The sequence below is a fragment of the Struthio camelus genome, chromosome 15 (assembly GCF_040807025.1).
Source record: "Struthio camelus isolate bStrCam1 chromosome 15, bStrCam1.hap1, whole genome shotgun sequence".
Lineage (NCBI taxonomy): Eukaryota > Metazoa > Chordata > Aves > Struthioniformes > Struthionidae > Struthio > Struthio camelus.
Window position 1 is genome coordinate 11,481,235 of NC_090956.1, and position 22,398 is coordinate 11,503,632.

At 42.0% G+C, this 22,398-nt stretch overlaps 2 protein-coding genes across 7 annotated transcripts in view; one reads left to right on the plus strand and one right to left on the minus strand.

The window, feature by feature from the left end:
- LOC104149687 (multidrug resistance-associated protein 1) overlaps nucleotides 1-1,774 on the minus strand; it is an 88,390-nt gene extending 86,616 nt beyond the window's left edge. Inside the window, exon 1 of the mRNA XM_009683447.2 lies at nucleotides 1,745-1,774. Within this exon, the coding sequence (XP_009681742.2) occupies nucleotides 1,745-1,759 (15 nt within the window). The 5' untranslated portion in view covers nucleotides 1,760-1,774. The remainder of the gene's footprint in view (nucleotides 1-1,744) is intronic.
- The window catches only part of MYH11 (myosin heavy chain 11), a 66,550-nt gene that overhangs the window by 13,374 nt on the left and 30,778 nt on the right, over nucleotides 1-22,398 (plus strand). For 4 of the 6 annotated variants that reach the window (XM_068908269.1, XM_068908273.1, XM_068908268.1 and 1 more), the window contains exons 5-9: nucleotides 8,484-8,511; nucleotides 16,550-16,652; nucleotides 18,548-18,568; nucleotides 20,990-21,082; nucleotides 22,008-22,071. In XM_068908269.1, coding sequence (XP_068764370.1) covers nucleotides 8,484-8,511; nucleotides 16,550-16,652; nucleotides 18,548-18,568; nucleotides 20,990-21,082; nucleotides 22,008-22,071 — 309 coding nt within the window. The remainder of the gene's footprint in view (nucleotides 1-8,483; nucleotides 8,512-16,549; nucleotides 16,653-18,547; nucleotides 18,569-20,989; nucleotides 21,083-22,007; nucleotides 22,072-22,398) is intronic. The other 2 variants (XM_068908271.1, XM_068908270.1) reach the window with 1 other exon arrangement.

Consider the following 22,398-nt stretch of genomic DNA (forward strand, 5'->3'; position numbering starts at 1 on the left):
TGTGTAGAGGCATGTGGGAAGGTTTCAAAGTCAAGCAAATAGTTTTGGCAAATACGGGCATGGAAAATGCTCCCTTTCTACCAGCTCCAAAGTTAGCTGCGAGTGCTGCTGAAGCTCTGTCAACATTGCTTCTGCCTCCACCAGCAGAGCAAATGCAAATCACAGTTTGGGGCTACCTTGGTTGCAGTCTTACGTTTCGGGCTCCTGAACCAAGATGTGCTCTGTTTTCTGACAGTGATGGCAACCAGCAGCAATGGAAATTCAGTCAGGCCCAGAACAGCATGAACCAAACCTTAGAAATTCACAGTGCCCTCTTCCTTATGTGGGGACTGCTGACAGACTAAGGGCTTTTTGCTCTAAGGAAAAATCATTTGTTTGGGGACAAGAAAGCTCTAGTGCTGAACGTATGACACTGCACACCTACACTAGGGGACACAACTGTTCGCAGTCTCAGAACGAGCCCTGGATGCTCCAGGAAACCAGGGTGCTGCTGCATGCTTTGGCATTAGTTGTGAAATTTAAATGCACCCGTCAGGCACCCAATCCTGCAGAAATTATGGCCTGCAACTATGTCTCAGCAAGGTCTCCAGACTAGGCCCTAAAGTTTAGGGCTTCCTAGTTTGGAGCTTAAGGATTTAAGTATAACGGCTTATGGGTTTCAGGTCTGACTGGGGAAAAATAATAAAGAACACTTGGAAATTTCAGTTCAACAGCTAGATTAGTACCCAATCTTGATTTCTTGTAATATTTATATACGTACATGGAAAAGCGATGGTTACTGCGAAACTATCTGTTCCAAACCCCTTTGGGCTTTATCTGACTGTGCAACTAAGATGACCCAGTATTTCTCTAGGCCCACAACACATTGCAAGAGCAATGATTCCAGCACTCCTGTATTTGTCCCTCTTGAAATATGAGCTGGATAAGTTTACTAGAAGTCATGAGTAGTCAGTTTGGCATATCATAGAGAACTACTGTTGTCTAAATCAAGACTTGTACAAGATAAAGTCACTCCCCACTATAAACAAAGATCATCTTATACATGATAGGCTGAGGAGCACCTGCAGCATGATACAGACTCTTCTGGCAGCCCAAACTGCCTGACCCCAGACTGACTGCAAACACCAATCAAATCTCTGTCATTTTGGTACAAGCACAATGCATATATGCCAATGGAGACAGATAAAAATGGCACCAAAACAGAAGGTTCCCCCCCACCACCACACACACACAGACAAGTCCCGAGTACTCATGTCCCAACTACAATGGTAACAAAATACTGAGAACTTCTGAGGATTAAACTCCTGCAGACTGTTTACTGCATCGCTTGAGTTCATTGCCTATCCATAGCTTGGCTCCCCAGCTTTAGAATCTTATACTTCTAGACATGCAATGATTCGAAATATAATTAATTCAACTTAAAGCCCAGAGAACTAGGTATCTGCTGTACTATATATTAACCTTTCTTCTTCCTATGGCTTATGTGACATTTCTTCTGTCTGGAGCCATATCACCTTCTTTACCTGAGTGCATCCCAGGAGGCAGAACTACCATGCAAACAGAGAAGTAGGAGCAGTGTTACAGTACTGATAAAAGATGTCCTGAAAACAGGCCTTTCTGTTACAGCAGTTATTCATAAACGAACGCGTATAAAATATGTTTAGAGCTGAGTGGGCAGGTGCCAGCTTTTAGAATAACATGATTCAGTAAATCTCACTTCTCACAGAGCCCCGCAGAAACTTACCTGGCACAAGCCCATCCCACTAAGTCACGTATCTGTCCTCTAGATCACCTCGCGCACTCTGTACGCAGCAACGTCTAGGGCTCTGCCCGGGCCCCGAGGGCAGGGGGAGCAGTCCTCCTTCCTCACCCCAATGAACGTAGTAAGCAGTCAGCCTCGCAGGGGAGCTCCACGGCTTGCCAGCAGCTAGCAGCGGTTACCTCCTTGTTCAGCGATGCCAAATACTGCTGTTTGCCCCTAAAAATGGGATGGGGCAAAAAAAAGCCAGGAAAGGGCCACAAGCTACCTGCAGGAAAGAGAAAATAACATAGTACAACCTACGCTGAAAAGGACAAGGGGTTTCTGCTTAGCACGAAATCAGTTCCCTGCCTGATCCTAGCAGCACAAGGCCTCCTCACTGCTCTCTCCGATGCTCTCCTGTCCCTCCCAGCCTGCCCTGGCGTGCCGCAGCGAGGCTGCGGGGCTGGCTTGCCCTCAGCTGTGCTCATCAGGTGCACCCAGCTCAGCTGGGCTCCCGCTGCCAGCCCTGCGCTGGGCACCGGAGCAGGAGGCAGCTGGGGGCAGGTTACTTCCTGTTCTCCCCCTTTGCTTTTCTGGCACTCCAACATTTCCCAGCAACGCTTTGCTCTCCGGGAACCTCCATGCCTCGTGATTGCCTGGTCCCCTTTGAAAGAAATATTTTCCGATTGCTGGCGGGGGGGGGGGGAAGCAAGCAGGAAGGGAAGGGTAAGAAAGGAGGAGGGAATAGAGCATAATTTGAACCTTTAACACAATGCTCCTGCAGCGCCTCCCACCCCAACCACGCGCAGCTGGCATGGCAGCCACGGAGCGGTCCCACAAGAGCTTACGTCACAGGCCCAGGACACCCACGCTCTGCTTGCTCATTTACTTGCACATGCCATTTTGGAGCTTCTCCATCTCTCAAGAGGGCCCCAGCTGCTTTTAAAACTGTGCTTTTGTTTGTAAAAACGTACTCGTGTTTTGTGCAGAAAACTAAACCAAACCTCAAAATAACTCCAGTTGTTCAGCCAAATTGTATTCATGTAGGAGTGGTGAAAGTGGACGTCAACATGAGCGTGTGTGTGTGCGCGTGTGTGAGGGCAACATGTATAGGGTTTCATAGATTTTTGTAAGCAGGTTTGCCAACAGAGCATAAACAGAAATTCATACTCATAAACATGGATCGGGGCACTGAATGTTTTCCTTGTGAAATTTTAGTATTGCATCTTCTCTGAGAAATTTGCACAATTCCTGCTTGCCAAAATAAAATACATCTTAGGTTCATGAGACTGAAGAATTATATTCAAGTACTTCATGTCCCAGGGATGTCCCAGGGAACTTTTATCCAGGGGTGAATCAAGCCTCAGTGTCTGTAAGCTGTTGGATCTCCAGAAAGGTCCTATTGCTGGTGCATCAGCCGGGAATCACGGCCCTGCACATTCTCGCCCTCTCCTCTGTCGGCACAAAAATTCCAGCAGAAAACCTAAGCTGTGCACATTGCACGCCTTTGTTTTAGCCGCTTAGTCGGTTAATGTAATCATCTGGGATGACATCTGAGTCCCACCAAAGTTGTTCTGGTAATAACACTTAGCCACAGTTAACAGAAATCAGATATTTGGACTTTCTTCCAGATATGCAGAAAAGCTGAATTCTTACAGAAGCAAGGAATTAACAGGGATACTGGCTGGGCATAGATAAAATTTCCACTTATTTCAAGTGGTTCTGAGCACTTAACACCCTTTTACAAATCTCAGCCACGATGCCCCACGATGCCCGGTTGCTGGATGTCTTGTTGAATCTGCTGATTACCACATGCCACTCATCTAGTACGATTATGGCCCTGGCACGATCACTGTGTGACGCTCATTTCTCGCCAGAACAGGAGTAAACTTTATCCACTTTTTTTTTTTTTTTTTTAAATCTAAAAGTCCAAGAGAAGGGCATTCTGTATGTCTGTCTCCTCCCGGGAGCTACCACACTTCATGAACTGAGCCACACTAATTCCTTTTGTAGACAAGCTAGCTGACTAGCGCTACGCTTAGAGATCGTGATCATAAAAAAATCACCTTATGCTTCCACACCTACCCATCACTCCCATGCTACTGATGAAATAGTTTCCTGGCGGCACAGCCACCATATGAAGCGCTCTGCCCCCTCATTCCAACTCCTGTGCTGCCAGCACCAGTCTTCATGCTGTTATGATGCAAAACTGATGCGGGTTAACACCTCCCCTTCCTTTTTGCTGGGCTGGTTTAAAGCGGATCAGCTCCGCAGCCTGGCGGGCAGCCTGGCTGCCCGGACGCCTGGAGCAGCCGGAAGGAGAGGGCAGTGCAGGACAGGGAAGAGGAGCTGGAGCGGGTGGACTGCTTCTCGCTGCAGCACTGCCAGCTTCCAGGGATCATCACTCTAAGACACCAGCCCAGGGAGGATGAGTAATTCTGCTGCCTTCTGCCATCTTCCCCGCTCACAGCAAACAGCAGATGACTGATAAACAATACAAATATGAAAAGTCAGGTTACGTAGCAGTAATAATAAAGTTTTCACATGGATGATTAGGCTTTTATTAAGTGCTCTGGCAAAAGATGTTTATGGGAAAGATATTTCACAGCTTTCAGTAGATTCAGGGAGCTTAGTTGTTTTTTGCAAAAAATAGCTTTATGCAAGTGCTTTGTATGCAAGCTGGAGCTGAAGATGGAAAAACAAACAACCTTGTAGTCACTGGGAGGTATGGGAGGGAAACACAGCTCCCAAGAGCTGAGAAAAGGAGGCTGCTGCAAAAAGCCATCTGTTTACTGTGTCCTTAGCAGGACTGCACAGAAATGTCCCCTTTAGGCAGTGTAGTTATTAACAAATGTAAAGCAGCAGTAAGCGAGTGTTGGAACATGGCTTCAGTCTGTTTTTTCCTTTTATGGTAAAGCTGCCAACTTGCTGCTTCATTGTGATAAACCATCTGATTTTGTTTGTGATTAAGCAGAACTAGCTGGTCTATTGAGAACAGAACGGCATATGATTCTTACAAGCAAACTGAAGGTGTATTGATGAAACAGCTATCAACAGATTCCAGACAAAAGTCAATTGCATGTATAAGTAGGCAGGTGATTGTAAAAGAATGGCTGTATACTGTAATGTAAAAAGTAGGGCTGTATACTGACAATCAGAGGGGAATGCAAAAATTTCCAAAATGTCTAAAACAGACATATAGGGGGTGGATATGATGTTTTTTGAGGTAGTGTCAAATTAAAAAAAAAAAAAAAGGCTTTAACCAAAGACATTTTTGGAGCTAGAAGACATATTTTGTTACCTTGTAAACTACAGGAATTATGTTTAGGAACTTCATTTGTGCAAATCGTTCTCTTCTGATTCATCTATCTGCATAAAGTTGCAGACTCCTAAAATAGGGCACAATCCTTCATATATAGAATAAAATATTTTGGAACAGAAATAGGAGCAATCAAAGTGGAGAGCCTTTGAAAGTAAATGAGACAAGTATCTGCAGGCCAGGGCATAACAGAATAGGACTGGCTTTCCTGACACCTTTCATCCTTACTTTTGCTATTTCTTAAAACTGCAGAAGGGAACAGGCCAGCTTCTGAGATTGTCTCTCCCTGCGTGTGCACAGGTCAGTTTGGCAGTGTGAGGTTTAGCGGGACTGGCTGCACAGCTCAGCAACGTGGAGCTGAAAGCTTCAGGACTCCCCCGTAGCTGCCAAAGGCAAGGGAGGTTGGAAGGGAATAAATCCAGGGATGGAGAGAGGAGCCTTCTCTCACTGCTCCCTCACAAACAGGCTTCTGCAAGAATGCCATGGGGTTGCTCACCTACAGACAACACACAAAGCACAGGTCCAATCCTGGAAGCCTTTCAGGATTACAAGAGAAAGCTGAAAAAAATAATACTTGTGCTTTTCCCTCCAAGAAGCACCAACAGGTCAGGCCCTCGAGCAAATTGTTATGAAGATCCTGAAGTGCTGCTTCAGCAGAGGCTTCCTTTCCTTCTCAGGGAGCCAGTAATCACCCAGTAGTCCTGGACTCCAGTTTGACCCACCCTTTCCTCTGCTTATTACCAGTTCAGAAGGGTTTGTCCCTTGTACCAGCATGAGAAGCTGAGCTGCTCTAGTCCAGATAAATTCACCAACCCACACTTGGCTTGTACAGTTTGTTCACTATCCCACAGGGCACTTGGTGCAACTGCTGACTTTCCCAGTATTCCTTCTTCTCTTACATTTTAGCAAAGGTGCTCATATGCACCCATGCAAACGCCTGCGGTGGGCCAGTTTATGAGATACCTTCAACAGGGATGTCTCACTTGCTTTGTGATCCCAGATCTCTTGTGCTCTCTGAGTGACTCATGATGATCCCCTAGAAGAGAGGCAGGCAGGCAGGCAACCTTTGGGGACCAATGCCATGGCAGTGGAGAAAGCTCTCAGGGTAGTCAGTGCTGGCTGGGAGGCATCAGAGGGCTGAACAACGCAACGGCAAGGGAAGGATGCCGTGCTGAATGCAAGCTGCCACTGAAAGGAAGATTTAGTGGCTGGAGCTCCTAAACAGAGAAAATACTGGGGAGAAAAAGAAGGGCAGCAATGGGGAGAGAAGACGAGTGGTGAGAAACCAGTTGCCTTGGAAGAGACCTACTTTTTCTAATGTCCCCTGAGCTCAAAAATTCCACTGGCAACTCTGTATCAAGGAACAGCTTTTATTTTCTTTATGGTATTTATGGGCTTGTGATGTAATATCAATATATGTCCATGGTTTCTATTTACACAACAGTGTATTTTTAGAAAAAATTCTACCGTGTTCTCACTTTTTTTAACTTAAAAGATAATCTAGCTCCATATCCTGCAGTGAAAATAAACATGGCTCACAGCTCCTCTCATCCAAAATGTTTATGTGGGAGAGTCCTGCTGCACTGATTGCTGATAAATATCTCCAGTAGAAATGTAATGATTCATTCTGCACCAATTTACCAACTAGAGCAGTTAAATGGTGCTGTGTACTGTTTGAATGTTCCACAAAGCAGTTAATATTATAGGATCTCCTTGAATGCTATTGAGGAACTGGGAATAAAAACAGTTGTTTAATATCATTCCATGGCAAAACAGAATCCACTACTGCTTTTCCTGGCCTGGCTGTTGTCCAGGCAGCAATTAAAAGCTGCAAGCTTAATAGGTCAAATTTATCTCCATTATCTTTACACAGGACAGAAAGTTTGTTTATTGTAGGTAGTTATACGATATTTTTTACATACAGGGTCAGTTTTGGGGGCAAGCAATCAGATGGATAGCCCTGCAAGTCACCAACACGCTGAATAAAAGAAGAAGTGGTTCATGCCTTACCTCTGCCCAGAGGCCCCACAGGTCTAATGCGAGCTCTACATCTCATAGTTAATATGAAAACATACAAAAACCCTTACTTCTGCTTTAATTAACAGACTGCTTCAAGTCTGAGATCAGTAAATTATGCACATATTTCAAAAACGTATTTCACCTGCCTAGGAATTTATTTTCCTAAGTAATCAGGCTTTCTGCAGTCTGTGCAAGGCCATTTCTGACAGCCTTGCTCAAAGAAGGGCCAACTTTGACAGCAGACCCAGTCGCTCAGGGCCATGTACAGGGTATGCTGAGTATCTCCAAGGGTGGAGACACCACCTGTTCCCATGCCTGACTATCCTCACAGTGAACAATTTTTTCTATTTCAGAGATAATCACAGCAAGCAGGGTAGTCAGGCATGTTCACACAGAGGGCAAATTTTATAGCCTCCTGTTATCACAGACTTTTCAGGAAATCTCGTTTCAGTGGAGCCTGGAAAAATACTCTAGTGTTGCTGGGCATATTATGAAACTTCAGTGTGTGTTAATTGTGTATCACAGCCTTAGTTTGAGATCAACCTTGTAGTAGAAAATTCTCTGTATTTTGAGGTAAAGAGAGCTCCTGACCTCAAATGCACAAACAAGGAGGGATATGGCAAGAGCAGGTTACGGGCTCTAGATGCAATCCTGAACCTCGCTTGCCACACTCAGAATCCTCTCGCATCCCTTACATAGTAGAAATCGTCCCCCGAGGGTTTTGGCTCACCTTCTTACAAACTTCAATCCAATATGTGTTTGATGGATCTGTTCAGAGTAAAAACCATGCAGAATAGTTAGGTTAACATCTCTTGTAAAATAGGTGAAGTATCTTGTTTTGGCTTATTCTTTGGCGGACCTTAGAGAACATATTTATCCTCTTGATAGAAATCCTATCTAAATCTGAAAGGAAATGGAGAGAGTACATTATTCAGGTATTCAGGTCTCTGCTTTGAAAATCCTGCCTGACCAGGTTAAAACATTTTAGCTTTTGATACCTTAACTATCCAGACTTCATTTTAAGTGGGCTTCTGGCCATACTTTGTAAGCACAGTAAAAACTTCAGTTTCAATCTTGAAATTTTCAATTATAATCTTCTTATAGAGAGCCTGATCTTTTTGCTGTCCTCATTACAGTTTATCTCTAAAGGAATTTACAAAAAAATATTTTTGAACTCTTAACCTTTTGTTCAATTTTGGTACAAAATATTTCCATTGGAGATGCTTATTTAAATGCTAGGGCAAATTAAGTAAGATCTGAACCCAGTACTTTTAACTAACTGCGATTTGTCAGATTTTGGAAGGTCTAGACAGTTCGTTTAATGTAAATCCTTATAAATATAAGTGGTTCTGTCAGGACATACCCATTTTTCCTAATTAATGCATTTTTTTTCTTTATTCACAGATCGAGAAGACCAGTCTATTCTGTGCACGTAAGTAGAATCAGCTGTTTAAGCATATTTCTACATGATGATGTTTTTCCTTATTCGAAGTTGACTCATATCCGGATAGACCTGGTCTATTCCTCTGGCCTTCAGCAGGCTTGAAGTCCAGTCCCACTAGGAGATTTACCTGTTGATCAAATATGAAGGAGGTAGCAGGGCCTTAGGAAGTCTGTAATGCATGAGCCTTTTGCTTTAAACTGACTTTCTGAATGCAAAGGATCTAGAATTTACAAGGGGTGCTTGGGGAATCTGGCTGAAAACTCTGTGTGCAGAAGGAAAAAGGGATCTTAAGAGCACCCTAAAAGAAACTGAGCAACTCATTTTTTGCTGTTGGTACCTCACCATCACATCCTAAATCAATTGTCATTACAGAAAAGTGCGCTCTTCCACGTCCTTGTTGTTATTTTGGGCTGTTTGCACATACAGTGGCTACTGTTGTGCTAGTACTGCCTACACCACCCGCTTTGGCTCGGTAACACGTGCCCTGTGAGCTGGTCGGCTCCCCAGGGTCTATGCAGGAGGCACGGGCACCCTGCCGGCGCAGGCTCGGCGGTGCTGCACCTCCCAGGCCTGCACGCTTGGCTCAACCTCTTTGGGCAGGGTGAGACGCCGACTAAGCCAGCCCGGTGCTGAAAGCTCCCATTTTCTGAGTCTTGGCTTACTTAAGGCCTCCTCTTTGAGCGCTAACCTGATGGTGCTCAGCTATCATCAGACTGAGGGACTGAGCTGTTGTATTGGGTCAGGCCCTGATATGAGTGCAATGAGTTTTCCTGGCAGAACATATTGCTCCCCAAAGTCCTTTGGTTTATCATTCCTGTCCACTTCGCAAAACACTCAGACTGTTTTTTCACCATTTCTCTGTTCCTTCATCACACCATTGCCTTTCAGTTGGTTTTATGTACTTGAACGCCATTGAGAATGCTTTTGAATTAATTTTGTGTTCGGTGCATCTTCCAGTTTTCCTGATCAAAGGTGGGATTTGATTCTGTGTAAATGTGAGTTATCGTTGTTTGCAGAAGGTGGCACACGTATCGTTTATATCAGCTCCATACAGTGAAGCTGTGGTCTGTTAAATACTATGAATATGCATAGTCCTGAAGTGAACTGTTTTTGGGAGGTCATCCATCCAAACGTGCTTACTAAATGAGTGAATATATACCTATATCATAGTTTTTAAAAAATAATGCTACTGATCGCCAACAATATAGATATTTGAGAATGCCACTGCTGACTGGAACAAATTTATCATCTAAGAAAAACTAAAAATTGTAGACTGGATCCAAACCCCATAAAGGCTAGCATAGCTCTGACCTCTGTTCTAACCAGATTCCGTTATATACATGTATATCAACTAAGAATCTGCCACAAAAATGCATTAAAACCAGAAACAACTCTAAAATTGATGCACTGATGAAATAAAAATTGACTATCACTATCTTCCCAGGCTGAAACTTGTCATGGTAATGAAGACTAATTTATGATATGCATTTCCTCCTTCTATTCCTGTACTTTAGTTTATTTTTCCATTCTTCAGATCCTCTTTTAACTTTGGAATATTACAATTTTTAGGAAAGGACCTTCCTTTTGCAAATCTATGCTTTTTTGTTCATTAAAATCCTTTAAAGGTTCCACTTCTGATAGCTACAATATATACCGAATATGAAAATAAATAAATGTTTTTTTCTTATGTGGCCAGCTAAACTGGGAAACTTAATCAAATCATTTCATACCAGTAATACATAAAACAGAGAGAATAAAATGTCTTTCCCATTTTGAAAACAGCTACAGTATGTGATTCATCTCGATGTTCAGAACAACTGCTATATATTGGATGGGCATCATGACCCATAGTTTAAACTGGCCTTCTCACCTGTCTTTTAAGTCAAAAAGATTAGGCAAGTTAAAATCAATTTACACAGCTTTAACCACTACTGCTTTATCACCCTTGGCCTTTTTTGGCTGTACAGAAACAAGAACGTTCACTTGGCTTTTAGCTAGGCAGCCCTCAAGCACAAGCACTGTTTTATAATTGCTAAAAATTCTAAGAAATTATATTTTTGTCTACAATTTGTAACAATAACGGAAGAGTTCATGGCATTGATCAGCTGGAATCTTTTCTTTAAACAACTACAGACTCAAACTTTCCAAGGCCTAGTACCTAAATTGTAAAACAAGAATGCAGCTATAAGTATTCTTATGTAAATGGTTCTAGATGCTGCCAAGAATTCATTGATACTTAGTGATGCTGCAATGTAGACTCTCGTTCTTCCACTTAATGCTACCTTGTCTCTCACAAATAATTTTTTGTTATTTACTTTATGGGAATTCAGCAGGATAGCCAAAAAATAGGTGCAGAAATGCAGGCAGAAATTGTGTACCTGATTTTTAAAGGCCTCATGCTGTGTGGTTTCTACTACTTCTCCTGCAAAGTTATGTCACTGTTAGTACAGCTCCCCTGGAAACCAAAGGCCTGGTGGGGATGCGAAGCACCCCGGACTCACCTGACACGGGCTGTGCTGCAGCCCGGGGTATGTGTTTGCACGTAGGTCTGAGAACTGGGGAGTGATCCCCCAATCTCAGGAGTTCACCCTCAGCTCAATGAACCTGCCCTTGAGTTGCTAAATATTGATCACATTCTTTTCCAACCCCTACCCTTTGTGTGATTAACTGTGGTATGTTTAAATTGCTCCATCCGTCTTTAATGCTGTAACGGGTTCTGATGCTCCCCCAGAACTCCCTGTGTTTGCGAGGCTGTTATTTCTCTCTACATCTTATTAATCAGTACATATATGCTGCCCTTGATCTACTCCCCTCTGCACACATACATTCCCATGTTGGTTCAGTGCCATGGGCAGCATCGCTGAATGTTCTCATTCCATCCTCTGCCAGTTGCCCTCTATTGGTAACAGCCAGCCCGAATACCTGCATCCAAACCAGCACACTTACAGACTGCCCCTCTGCAGCAGAAGGAACTTTGTACCTTGGCTCTGCTTACTGTCTCATTTAAGTGTGGGTGTTCTTGCTGCACTAAGAGTATGAAATATTATTATTTTACGTGTCTGGAAATTAAGGCAGTCAAGATTTTTTTCATCCTTGTGTTTTGGTCCCTGTATGTCCCACGCAGCCTCCCCCCCTCTCCCTAGCTACTAGGATTCCCGGAAATTCCTGCCTGCACTTAGGCATCCCCCCTGTAGTCTCTCATCTTTGATGTCCGAGTTGGCTGTGGAATATGCTGCTCCCTGCGCTCGCTCTTGCAAAGACCACACTGAGGGCCTGGGTGCTGTTAACCGGCACATTAGATGTTGCTGAAGGAAAAATCCCAGGAGATCTGTCCAGTTACTCAGTGCACTGAGCAGCCTCAGTGCAACAGCAACTTGGAGTGAATTGTACTAAGCAACGTCCAGTGAACAGACTTGTGATTTTATATAATAATAATTAATGTAAGAAAAGGCACCGGTCCTCAAAAGGGACTTCTGACCTGTAAGTATCTCATTAAGACAAGTTACATTAAGACAAGCGGATGCCTCGTGGAGTTTTCAGAAGGTCTTTTTACTAAAAGTCCCACAGGGGCTTATTGCATATCTAAGCACAGGAGTCCTTTAAAATCTAGCCTTATAGCTGCCTGATCTTGGGGTTACCGTATTTCAGTCACTTCCTGAAAAGAGGGGGTAGGATATATGTTTTTTCTAGAAAGCAGATGTGGCTAAAAAGGCTGAGCTTCAGCTAAACAAACAGCCACCTTCAATGAATGAAAAAAAATCTGATTAGAAATCTGAATGATTGGGGAAATGTGTACCCTGCAAAAACAAATGATTATTAAACATAAGACTTGTACTCTAAATCAAGTTTTTTCATTATGTTTTTATTCTTTTATCGATTCATTTAGTTTGAATACATTCTATCAAAACATATGGTAGCAGGATGCTATTTCCATTTAATTTGATACAGTAACAGACAAAATATTGGGGAGGCAGCGACCATCCTGCCCTTTTCTCCTCCCTTCCCCTCTCTCCCAGTGGGCAAACGCTCCAGAGCCTCACACGGCCAAATGACCTCAGCCTGCTTTCTCCCTTGACACATGTCAAGAATCAGAGTTATCCAGAACATCCTCTAAATTGCAAAGCCCCATTAGTTAAAAGACTCCTCCACAAGAGAGCAAAACTCATTTCTTTCCCAGCCAACTAAATTTCAAAGGCTGGAGCTGGCAAACTTCGCTGCCTGGCCCTTCTCCCACATAGATATCTTGTTTAGCTTTAGATCTGGGGTGGAGCTTGGTGCCGAACCAGCTCGGTCTCTTTTGGGAATTTTCTTGTATATAAACGAGTAGAATCAGCAGGCTGGATTCTGAGCCACGTCTCTCAGGGGGCACAGCTGGTTTGGGACAAAGCTTTTCATTATCTCTGCACATCTCCTATTGCAGAATGGAGCCTGCCAAAGCCCTAATATGATTTAGAGCACCTCATTGACTGCTCTGTGTAGAGAAGCTTCCCGCAGTGCCAGCATAGCCAGGTTAAGAGATGTGTGAATGGTCAATTTTTGTGGTTGATTGCTTACCAAAACAAATGCTGAAAATAAATACTGCTGCTACTTTTCAGACTTTTCCAGAAGTGGAATTAAGTTGAATTAAGTTTTATACCACAATTTTAATACAGAAAGCTTTCAAGTTTTCAACAAAAAATCCACTCTTTACTAGATTTTTTTGCCCAGTTATACTCAAAAGTGCGTCACTACACCGCTAGCTCACTCTTCACCCGCAGGGCCAACTTGTTATGCTCACCCTCTCCTAATTTGGCAACCCATTACCACTGGGATCTCTTCCAGCTAAGGTGGAGGCAATGGAGTCATGAAGGATTTAGTAGCTAGCATGGCACAGAAGCGCTGTTATAGCTGAGCACTGTATATGTGAGCTTATGTGCTTTAAATCCTATACTGAGTTCCTAAAACAAAGCCTGGCAACCTGGCAAGAAATGAGGAAGGAATAAACTTAAACTATGCCACACAATAAGAGAATGGTGTTTCTAACAGGGCTAGCCACTAAACTCAGTGAACCTCTTCACTCTGGGAAAATGAGAAATTTTTTTAAGAGGAGAACATGTATGGGACGTACTGCAGCTGTAATCATGAGAAACATGAGCTGGGAACTGCTTTTGCTTTGTTTGTATTGCCCACCTGAGCTGAGCGCAAGGAACTGTGCTGGCAATAATTGTGCTGCCTCTATGTATGGCAGGCAACAAGGATGATTTGAGATACTTCAATTAGACAAATGATTAGTCTACTCCTACAAGATCATGATTAGGACAGTGGTAACTGAGTTTGTATGACGAACTCCCACTTTGGAACATGATTTGGGGATACATACTGAGGAAAATAGGCACTCAGAAGAGAGGAGCAGATGCCTCCTGGGATGAGTCCCGTTGTGAATGGTGCATGCCTAAACCACTAAAAGATGCTTGCAAGAAGGAGACCTACCTGAAAAAATTCAATCACTGAGATTAAGGGTAGAAACTATGTAGATCGTAAAGACAGGGGAGAGGAGTGCTTTTCTCTGGATACCACCTAGAAGCTGTACCACAACAGAAGTTGTTTCTGCCATCCTAGAAATGATGGTACTTGGAGTCACAGATACAGAAAAAACCCCAGCATGACAAGTTCTGCTGCAGCTCAATAGTTCTAGGAAGAATATCATCCAAATCTGAAGTGAACTAAGATTCACGTGCTCTTCTCCTCCTACGTCTTTTCTCGTGTAAGTTTCTTGATGTTTAGAGGTACTGAATCTGATCTAGCCATTCCTCTCCTTCAGATAGTTTTCATACACGTGATATTTTATCACTGAGATGAAGTCTAGTAGTTGTCATACAGCTACGATGGATCTTTCAGATTATGAAGGTTACTAATGTTGTCTAATGGATACTTGTATGTCAGACCTGTCTATCTAAAACTTACTGACTTTTAAAAATGATCTGATCTATCAAAAAATTAGATGTATCCTTCAGCTATGGGCAATACCTTTCCTTAGTGAATTACCTTAGAGGCTTTTCTTCCCTTTGTAGCTGTTGAGATCCTGTCTGTCTGTTTTCCATTCCATGTTAAAGCATAGAATTTTTTCCTGTCCACTTCATAATGAAGTTAAAGCCTCAAAGTGTATCTTGAGAAAAAAGAAAAACTATCAGGCTGTGTAGGAGCAAAGAGTTAGAGAAAGAAAGCACAGAACAAAATGTTAAGTAACTTAAGCATTACAGTATGGTAGGATAATTACAAGTAAAATGATGCCATATATGGTAATACTTACAGGGATTCAGGGGAAAGCCAAATGATGGGCACTGTTGCCGTGGGAGAAAGGAAATGCAATTCATGTAGCGATGAACTACAAATAACCTTTGATAAAATGGAATAGTTCAAAGCCTAGGGTTTGTTTGAAGAAAGTGTTTATTTTTTTGCAAAGAAGCAAAGTTGTAAGGTAGATTTATTTGAAAACTCCGTACACGTCTTCAAATCGGTGTGCTTAGTTTGGAATTGCTCCCAGGACACTTAATTTTTATCAATAAAACATGGAAATGTTTCAGCACTGAAGACCAAGCGTGGATGAATCCAGCCTCTAAATTGTGCAAATTAACCCAGGTCTCTGGAAAAGGAATATATTCATCTCAATTATTTCTTGTTAAAACTCTAAAAGCCAGAAGAAATACTTCTCATTAACTCGTACCTCAGGCAGGAATTGTTTCTCGTTTCCAAAGGTTTACATCAATGTCATCCCATCTTAAAAGTTCTGCCCAGCACTTACTCATATTTTTTATGCCCATTTATCACTGGTCCCTTGGTAGGGAAAATTAACTCCTGTATTTCCTAATTAGGAAACGGAGTAGAACTGCAATGGATCCAGCTAAATAGTTTCAGCTTCAAAAAGGCTGACAAATATCCATGGGATTTGTGAATGCATTGTTCTTTTCATTTTTAAATCCATTTTAATTTAAATCCAAAGACACAGAGGTCCGACTTCTATTTAGACTACTGCCTTCCTCACAGCACTAGTTTGATAGAGTCAAAAGAATTAGCTTGAGTTTAAATTACACCTGCACGCACTTAAATGCCCCCTTTCATTGCTGAGCCAGGGCAACAGAAAAACATTTTAGCCTAAATAATCATCTGAGCCAAAGGAATCTAAAAGAACTGAGACAATGTAATGTGACACCTAGAGAGGATAGAAGTTGGGCTAGAAATGTTTTTACTTCTGAGAAATGACCACACAAATCAGGCCTTGTACCTGTACTTTGAAAATCAGTATTTTACTTTAAGAGAGGACTTAATCGTTGTAAATAAACTTACCCTTGGAAGTCTTCTGGGAAGGGGAAGGTTTACATTGCCTTCCTGCTTCCCAAGAGACACCACACAGAGCACTGCTGGGACGCTGCCTCTGCTGGCTAGAAATCTCCCCACACGAGAGGTCCGAAATGACCTGGTTCATACCAATACCTGCTCAGGCAGTCCCAGCTCTGGACTCACTGAATTCAACGGGAGTTTGAATACGGAGCTCAAAGGAGGCAGCATCAATCCCTTAATCTCTAGGATAGGTACAAACGCTTAGTCTATTTTAATGCCAAAATTTCAGAGAAGAAATGACTACTGTATTACTGCTGATGGTTTTTCTTACTGCTGTACCACACCATAGTTAATGTTACATTTTTTGGTCTTAAAATATGAGCAGACTCCCTGCCAGCCCCACTTCTCATAAACGTTCAGATGCTGCCAAAGCAAGATGAACTGCTGTTCAAAAATGCATCATGTTTTAGGATTGCCTTAAATGGCCCAATGTCCAGTCCAAATACTAATGGGACAGAGCAACAGCTCCGATACTGCGTTCCTTGCATGCTGAAGTCAGGTGGAATTGGAGAGATGGTGTTCTGGGGTAAATACTAACTGAGCCAGCCGGGCATTTTCCAGGCTTGTTTTTGTACTCTAAATACTTCACATGGTGGAAGGAGTTCACTAGTTACATACCTTATTTTGTGGGTTTTTTTGTTCCCCTTAGAGGTGAATCTGGTGCTGGCAAGACAGAAAATACCAAAAAGGTCATTCAGTATCTGGCTTACGTCGCTTCATCACATAAGGGCAAAAAGGACACCAGCATCACAGTAAGTGAGCTCCTCCATATTCAGTTCTCCTTCAGGCTCATTAGGACTATACTGAGCTGACTGTGCTAACAGCAAGTCAACGTTCATGGCTTGCCAAATAGTCGACATATTAAGAGTACACAATTATGTCACAGCTCTATGTTTATGGAAAAAAACCTTTGTTTGACATCCCTTTAGGCACCAAATCAGAATGTACTTTGCTAGAAGAGAATTATTCATAGCTTTCCATAGGTATACTATCTATTTATATCCTAACATGAAGGCCTTGGGGTCTGCAAGGTTTTGGGTCCTTATTTTACCTTCAGCCCCTGGCAACTAAGAAGTTTGGGAAAACCTTTAACTAACACATTGGCTGGCTGCATCACAAAAATACATGCCAACATTTAAACTTCCAAAGTTTTGATTGGCTTCATTAGTAGGCATACTTTCTTATTACATAGCAAAGAGTCCCAATATAAAACCTTTCCAGTTTTGTGGTTTCTTTTTACTCCCCTGATAAAGAAAGAATAATTTTGAAAGGCACTATTCTTTACAAATAGCTTGTTGCCTCAAAATTTGTAATAATTCTGTCTTAGTGACTAAAGTTCCTTGTCTTGCTATGAACTATAATATGAGCTTATACCTTCCCGGTTCCCTGTGACCACTGGTGTGGCTGAGGCTCCTATCCACCCTTCTTATTTTCAAAGGTGCAACTCCAGTTCCTAAGTCATTTAGAGCCTTTTGAATGTTCCTCAAGATCTTCTGTAAAAAGATGTAGAAATTCACTTTTATGGCAAAACAGGCTTAGTTCAGGAAGAGATCTCAGTGTGTTCTGAATGCAGGACTGGGCCCAAAATGAGTAATTAGTAGGGTGATGGGAAATGAAAAACTTACTTTCTTTGGGCTGTCAGTTAAAATCCAGCTTAGATTGAAACCCAAGGCCTCGGCCAAGGACCCAAGGTGACAAGGAGCTGTAACCATGGCTGTTCAGCCTGTGATTTATACTGTACTAACACCAGGCAAACATCTCATGATCAGACCTGTCCCGGATCTTGCAGCTCCCCGCCTTGTTTGTCCTGAATCTCAGCAGATAAGAGGGCTCCACAGTACAGGGTGTGCAGACTGGCCTCTTCCACCATAAGTAATTGTTGTTTAGGGACTGCAGCTTCGATTTTAGGGCAGAGGAGGAAGTAGATGCCCCTTTTAACTTAGATGGAAACCAAGACTAAAGGCATAGTTTGCCTGTGTTGAATGTTAATGCAAAAAAAATATTTCTTCCCACGGAGTCCTGTTCAGTGGCAGGGGAATGAACTTGTGCTTTCAGGGCCATTCCTAATGGGCAAATAACTGTGGTTGCTGCCGATTCCTCTTTTTGCATGGGGAATTTCATGAAATCCAGGATCCAACTAGCTCTGAGACAGACCTGCAGGCAAATATCCACCAGATGAGGGCTGAGAGGAAGTCCAAGTTGTTCTGTCTCGTGCTGGCAAATAGTAATTCAGTGGCTGGGACTATTGGCGCTGCAATTACAGTCATTTAAAAACAGTGAAGAATAGCAAAATGATTCAGTTGCACCAGAAAAAAATATGGGATTTACCATAAAAATATTTTCTTTTATCAGTATCCTAATATTTTTTTTATGCAGCATCCTTGTCTGGTCCTGGGAGATTAACTTGGGACCAGATCCAAACCTCATCCCTTTGGTTCTTTTTTTTTTTTTCTTCAGTTAAAATGCTCTGTGTAGGTTAACTGTATTTGTACTCTTGGTATGTCTGCAATGTGTTGTTTTTATTGTATTTCTGGTTTATTTGCATGGAAACTGTATATTGGTTATTTTAATACAGGAAAAGCAATAAAAATGTCTGTGTAATGGAAATGATACTGACACTTGTTTTATACCACATTATTCAATACAGCAAGGTCCATCTTTTGCTTACGTGAGTAACTTAGACTGTTTGATGTGTGTTTAAGGCACTGAGTGTAGATCTGCATGCTATTGTTGCACCTCAAAAATTTAAGAGAGACTTTGTTGAAATATGTTGTATGATATGAAAAGCAACAATAGCACCAAATGCTCTCACAAATCAACCCTAACTGTGTCAGGCTCCATGACAAAGAATGAGGTGTGACACAGGCGGGGTTATCTTTCAAATATCACTCTGTTCTATACGCGTGTGTTCAAATTGCCGTAGTTTGAATGAATTTTCCCACGATCCTGAAAGAGCCAATCAGCCTGAAATTGAGCAATGTGATTTCTGAATGAAAATACTCCAATGCTTTCTGTGCTTCAGGTTGAACTTTTTAGGACTGTTGTGAAATAATTCCTAAACCTCACGGTGTGTGATTGATTTGTTACTTTGGCTGCATGCTTTCCATTTGATATTGCTTTCAATTTTACATTTTCATGTAACCGTTGAGAATTGTTCACATCTGCAAAAGTTAGCATGTTCCTAGCTTGCTGCTATGATAAATAACAGAGCAATTACCATTGCAGCGTGTGTCTGCAAGTGCATTACAGCAGATCCTTACAGGCCTTCGTGGGCCCTCTGTGCTGTGCCGTAGCAGCACGCCAGCACTGGGAATGGAGGCAGGTTTGCTGGCACGTTCTTTTTGTTTGTATGCCAAGCAAATGGGATTTTTTTTTTGTAGTGGGCCTTTTTTCCCCGTTCTGATTGCTGCCTCTCAGACTTTGGCAAGAACAAAAGGCAATACAATTGTAATACCTGATGCGTTGCCCCTTAGTTTACCTGACAAGCTCTAATTTTTTTTATTTTGCTTCTCTCTGTAAATAAATAAATTCATGGCTGGCACAGGCAACCCTGTGGAGTTCAGTGGAGTTACAGCTGCATACAGTGCTGTTAACTTGGAGCCACAGTTCCACACCTCCACATTTACAGCATAGTTTAGTTCTCACTAGGAGTGGATGGGTATGGCCCATCTAATTCTAGTGGCCAAGGTTCTTCTTCAGCTGTCACCATCTGATTTCAGCAACAATCTATGCTCACAGTACAGTCTTTAAATCTACAGATTGTAAGTGGAAATAATTGCCCAGTACAGAGAAACTTCAGGGAACTTTCAGGAAGTCATTACTTCCTGTATTAGCTTGTTGAAATCTCTCTCCCCTCTTCTTCCAACTCATCAGCTAGTTAGTTTTGGGGTTGGTGTTTTTTTTCAGTGCAATTTTACTTCAGCCCTTAGCTCCCAACTGATCTATGCTCTAGGAAGCTGCTCTTCCTACCCTCTCATTACCATTCTGATAAATTTAGCCATCAGTTAACAATCTGTTGCCTTGTAACTAGATTTTTGAGGCAGGTCTCATCATTGCCACCCGAGTTACAAGACATTCAAGAATGGCATATAGAAAAAGGATACCAATTTTCTACACTGATTGTGGAGAACTCATTTCTCAAATTATTTCCTCTAGATCCAACCCAAATATTCCCTCACTATTCCCTCCTTAAATTATTTTATATTATCTATCAAGGAAGGTTTCTGCTGTTATTCAGCACAAATTGTCTGAAATGATGCACATTACTGCAGAGTAGGATAGGATGCAGAATAGGATAACAAGAAGCAAATGTGAAAGTTGAGGGACTTCATAGCACAGAGCTGAATAAGAAGTTGAAAAAAACCGTTTTCATAAACAAAGTATTTTTTCAACTTCATTGGTTTGTTTAGAAATAGGAGTATTAAATGCACGCTCAGTTCATTGCATGATTTGTTTCATTAGCAATTACCAATCACAATTAACAATATAATACAAAGTTTGTGTGTTTGCATGAGAATTCATTATCCTAGTTTGAAATAAATTAATGCATTTCCATATTTAACCTAAATAGCCTTGCATGGATCATTATTAATAGACTTTGTGATATCTGCTTTGTAGCTTTGTGCTGCATTACATTAAAATGATTCTCGGCAAGTTATTCTAATTACATCATCATTTGCTAGCAAAGGATCTCAATACACTAACTTGAAAAAGACTTGCAAAAGGTTCCTTTAAGAACATCTCTTCTTAAAAAATAATAGTAAACTGAAAAATATGTATGTATATTTGACATTGAATGACCCTTTTTATTAAGAAAGACCAGTCATGATGCTAAACAGATTAATACATTTTGAGCTGTCACAAGCAACAGAGCTGGAAAAGGGTCATGTATACAGACAGCAGTCGACTGCACAAATATATAAACACAAAGATTAACAGAGAACGAAAACAAATCCACGTGAAGTGCAGTATTCAGCAAAAAAAGTTTAGAGGCTTAAATTATCTTTCACTTTTTCCTCCAGTGTACATATGCTGTTTTTAATTAAGTAAATATGGAGTACATGGTTAACTGAGTCTGAATGAATTTTAGGGTGAGCTGGAAAAACAGCTTCTACAGGCAAACCCTATTCTTGAAGCTTTTGGAAATGCCAAAACTGTGAAGAACGACAACTCCTCCAGATTCGTAAGTAGGAGAATACCAGCCTGGCCTATGTAGGGGGAGGTACAGCATCTTTTAAAACAGAGTGTATAGACAGTGGCCCTCTTATCATCAGTGCTGCTGTCTAAAGAGCTTCTTCAAACTAATCCCTTCAAAATAGTGTTTAGAATTCCTCTCTGAAATAAGAATTTGGCCTTTCAGGAGATTAAAAATCAAGCTCAAACTTGACAGTGCCTCTGTCCTCTCATAATTTAGCTGCCCATGTGTGGCCTTCCAGAGTCAACTCCAACTCCAGAACATATCCACCTCCAGAATATTTGCAAACAAAAATCTGTTCTTTCTTTTTCTTTCCACAGATGTTGAATATATATCTTGCAGTCAGGTGTGACTGTTATGTAGCAAGAGTGGTTAATATATGAAATGATTAACTACAAGAGAGATTCAGAAAGATTCAAGATGGAATGATATGAACTGGGGGATGTCAGTGATGACACTTTTGCTGGGAGTCCTGGCAGATGCTTCCTCTCCCTTGCAGGACCTCCTCTCCCAGCTCTGCTGTTCCCCTACAGAGTTCAGGGATCCATGCAAACGAAACTGGGCAGGAGGAGTTAGGCAAATCCAGCTCCATTCCCTCTCTGACCTTGTGGAAATCAAAGTAGAAAAAAAGATGTTAGCGTATCCCCAGCTTCCACAAGCTGCTCCAGTAGGGAGGGACTCCTTTTCTCTAAGCACCTGAACAAAATGTGGGGCAAATCTCTGCAGAGCGAATGTCAAAGAAGTTCACTTCCTTTCAGCCTTTTCCCATGAGTTTGTCCCAGCAGGAGGGAACCAAGGATGTTATTCTTAAAAGGATCATGTATATGTCTCACTAAACAGGCTGAACACTAATGTAAAATCCAGCATAAAGAGTGAAAGAATAGCTCAATCGAGGTCTTCATTTCATTCACAGGGTAAATTCATCCGCATCAACTTTGATGTGACAGGCTACATTGTTGGAGCAAACATAGAGACTTGTATCCTTTTCCGTGAGCTGCACTGGAAGCTAACTAGGGTGAGCAGAAGGAAGTAAGATAAACAAGCTCCATTGCATGTCTAAGAAAGGCAAATATCGCTGAGGCTGGTATAAACAAAGATGGAAGGCAGTGGCTCCATTTACACTGATACCAGCTTCTCAGTTTGTCTTACTCTCATGTTTACATTTTCAGGTCGGTTTTCTCAGCTATAGGAAAGTGTGCTATGCCCCATACACAGCTTCAGAAAATTGAAACAACGTACCTAAGCCAACTGGAGGGGACTTTAAAAGCAGAGTCCCAATAACACAATAGGGTGAGAAGATTGTT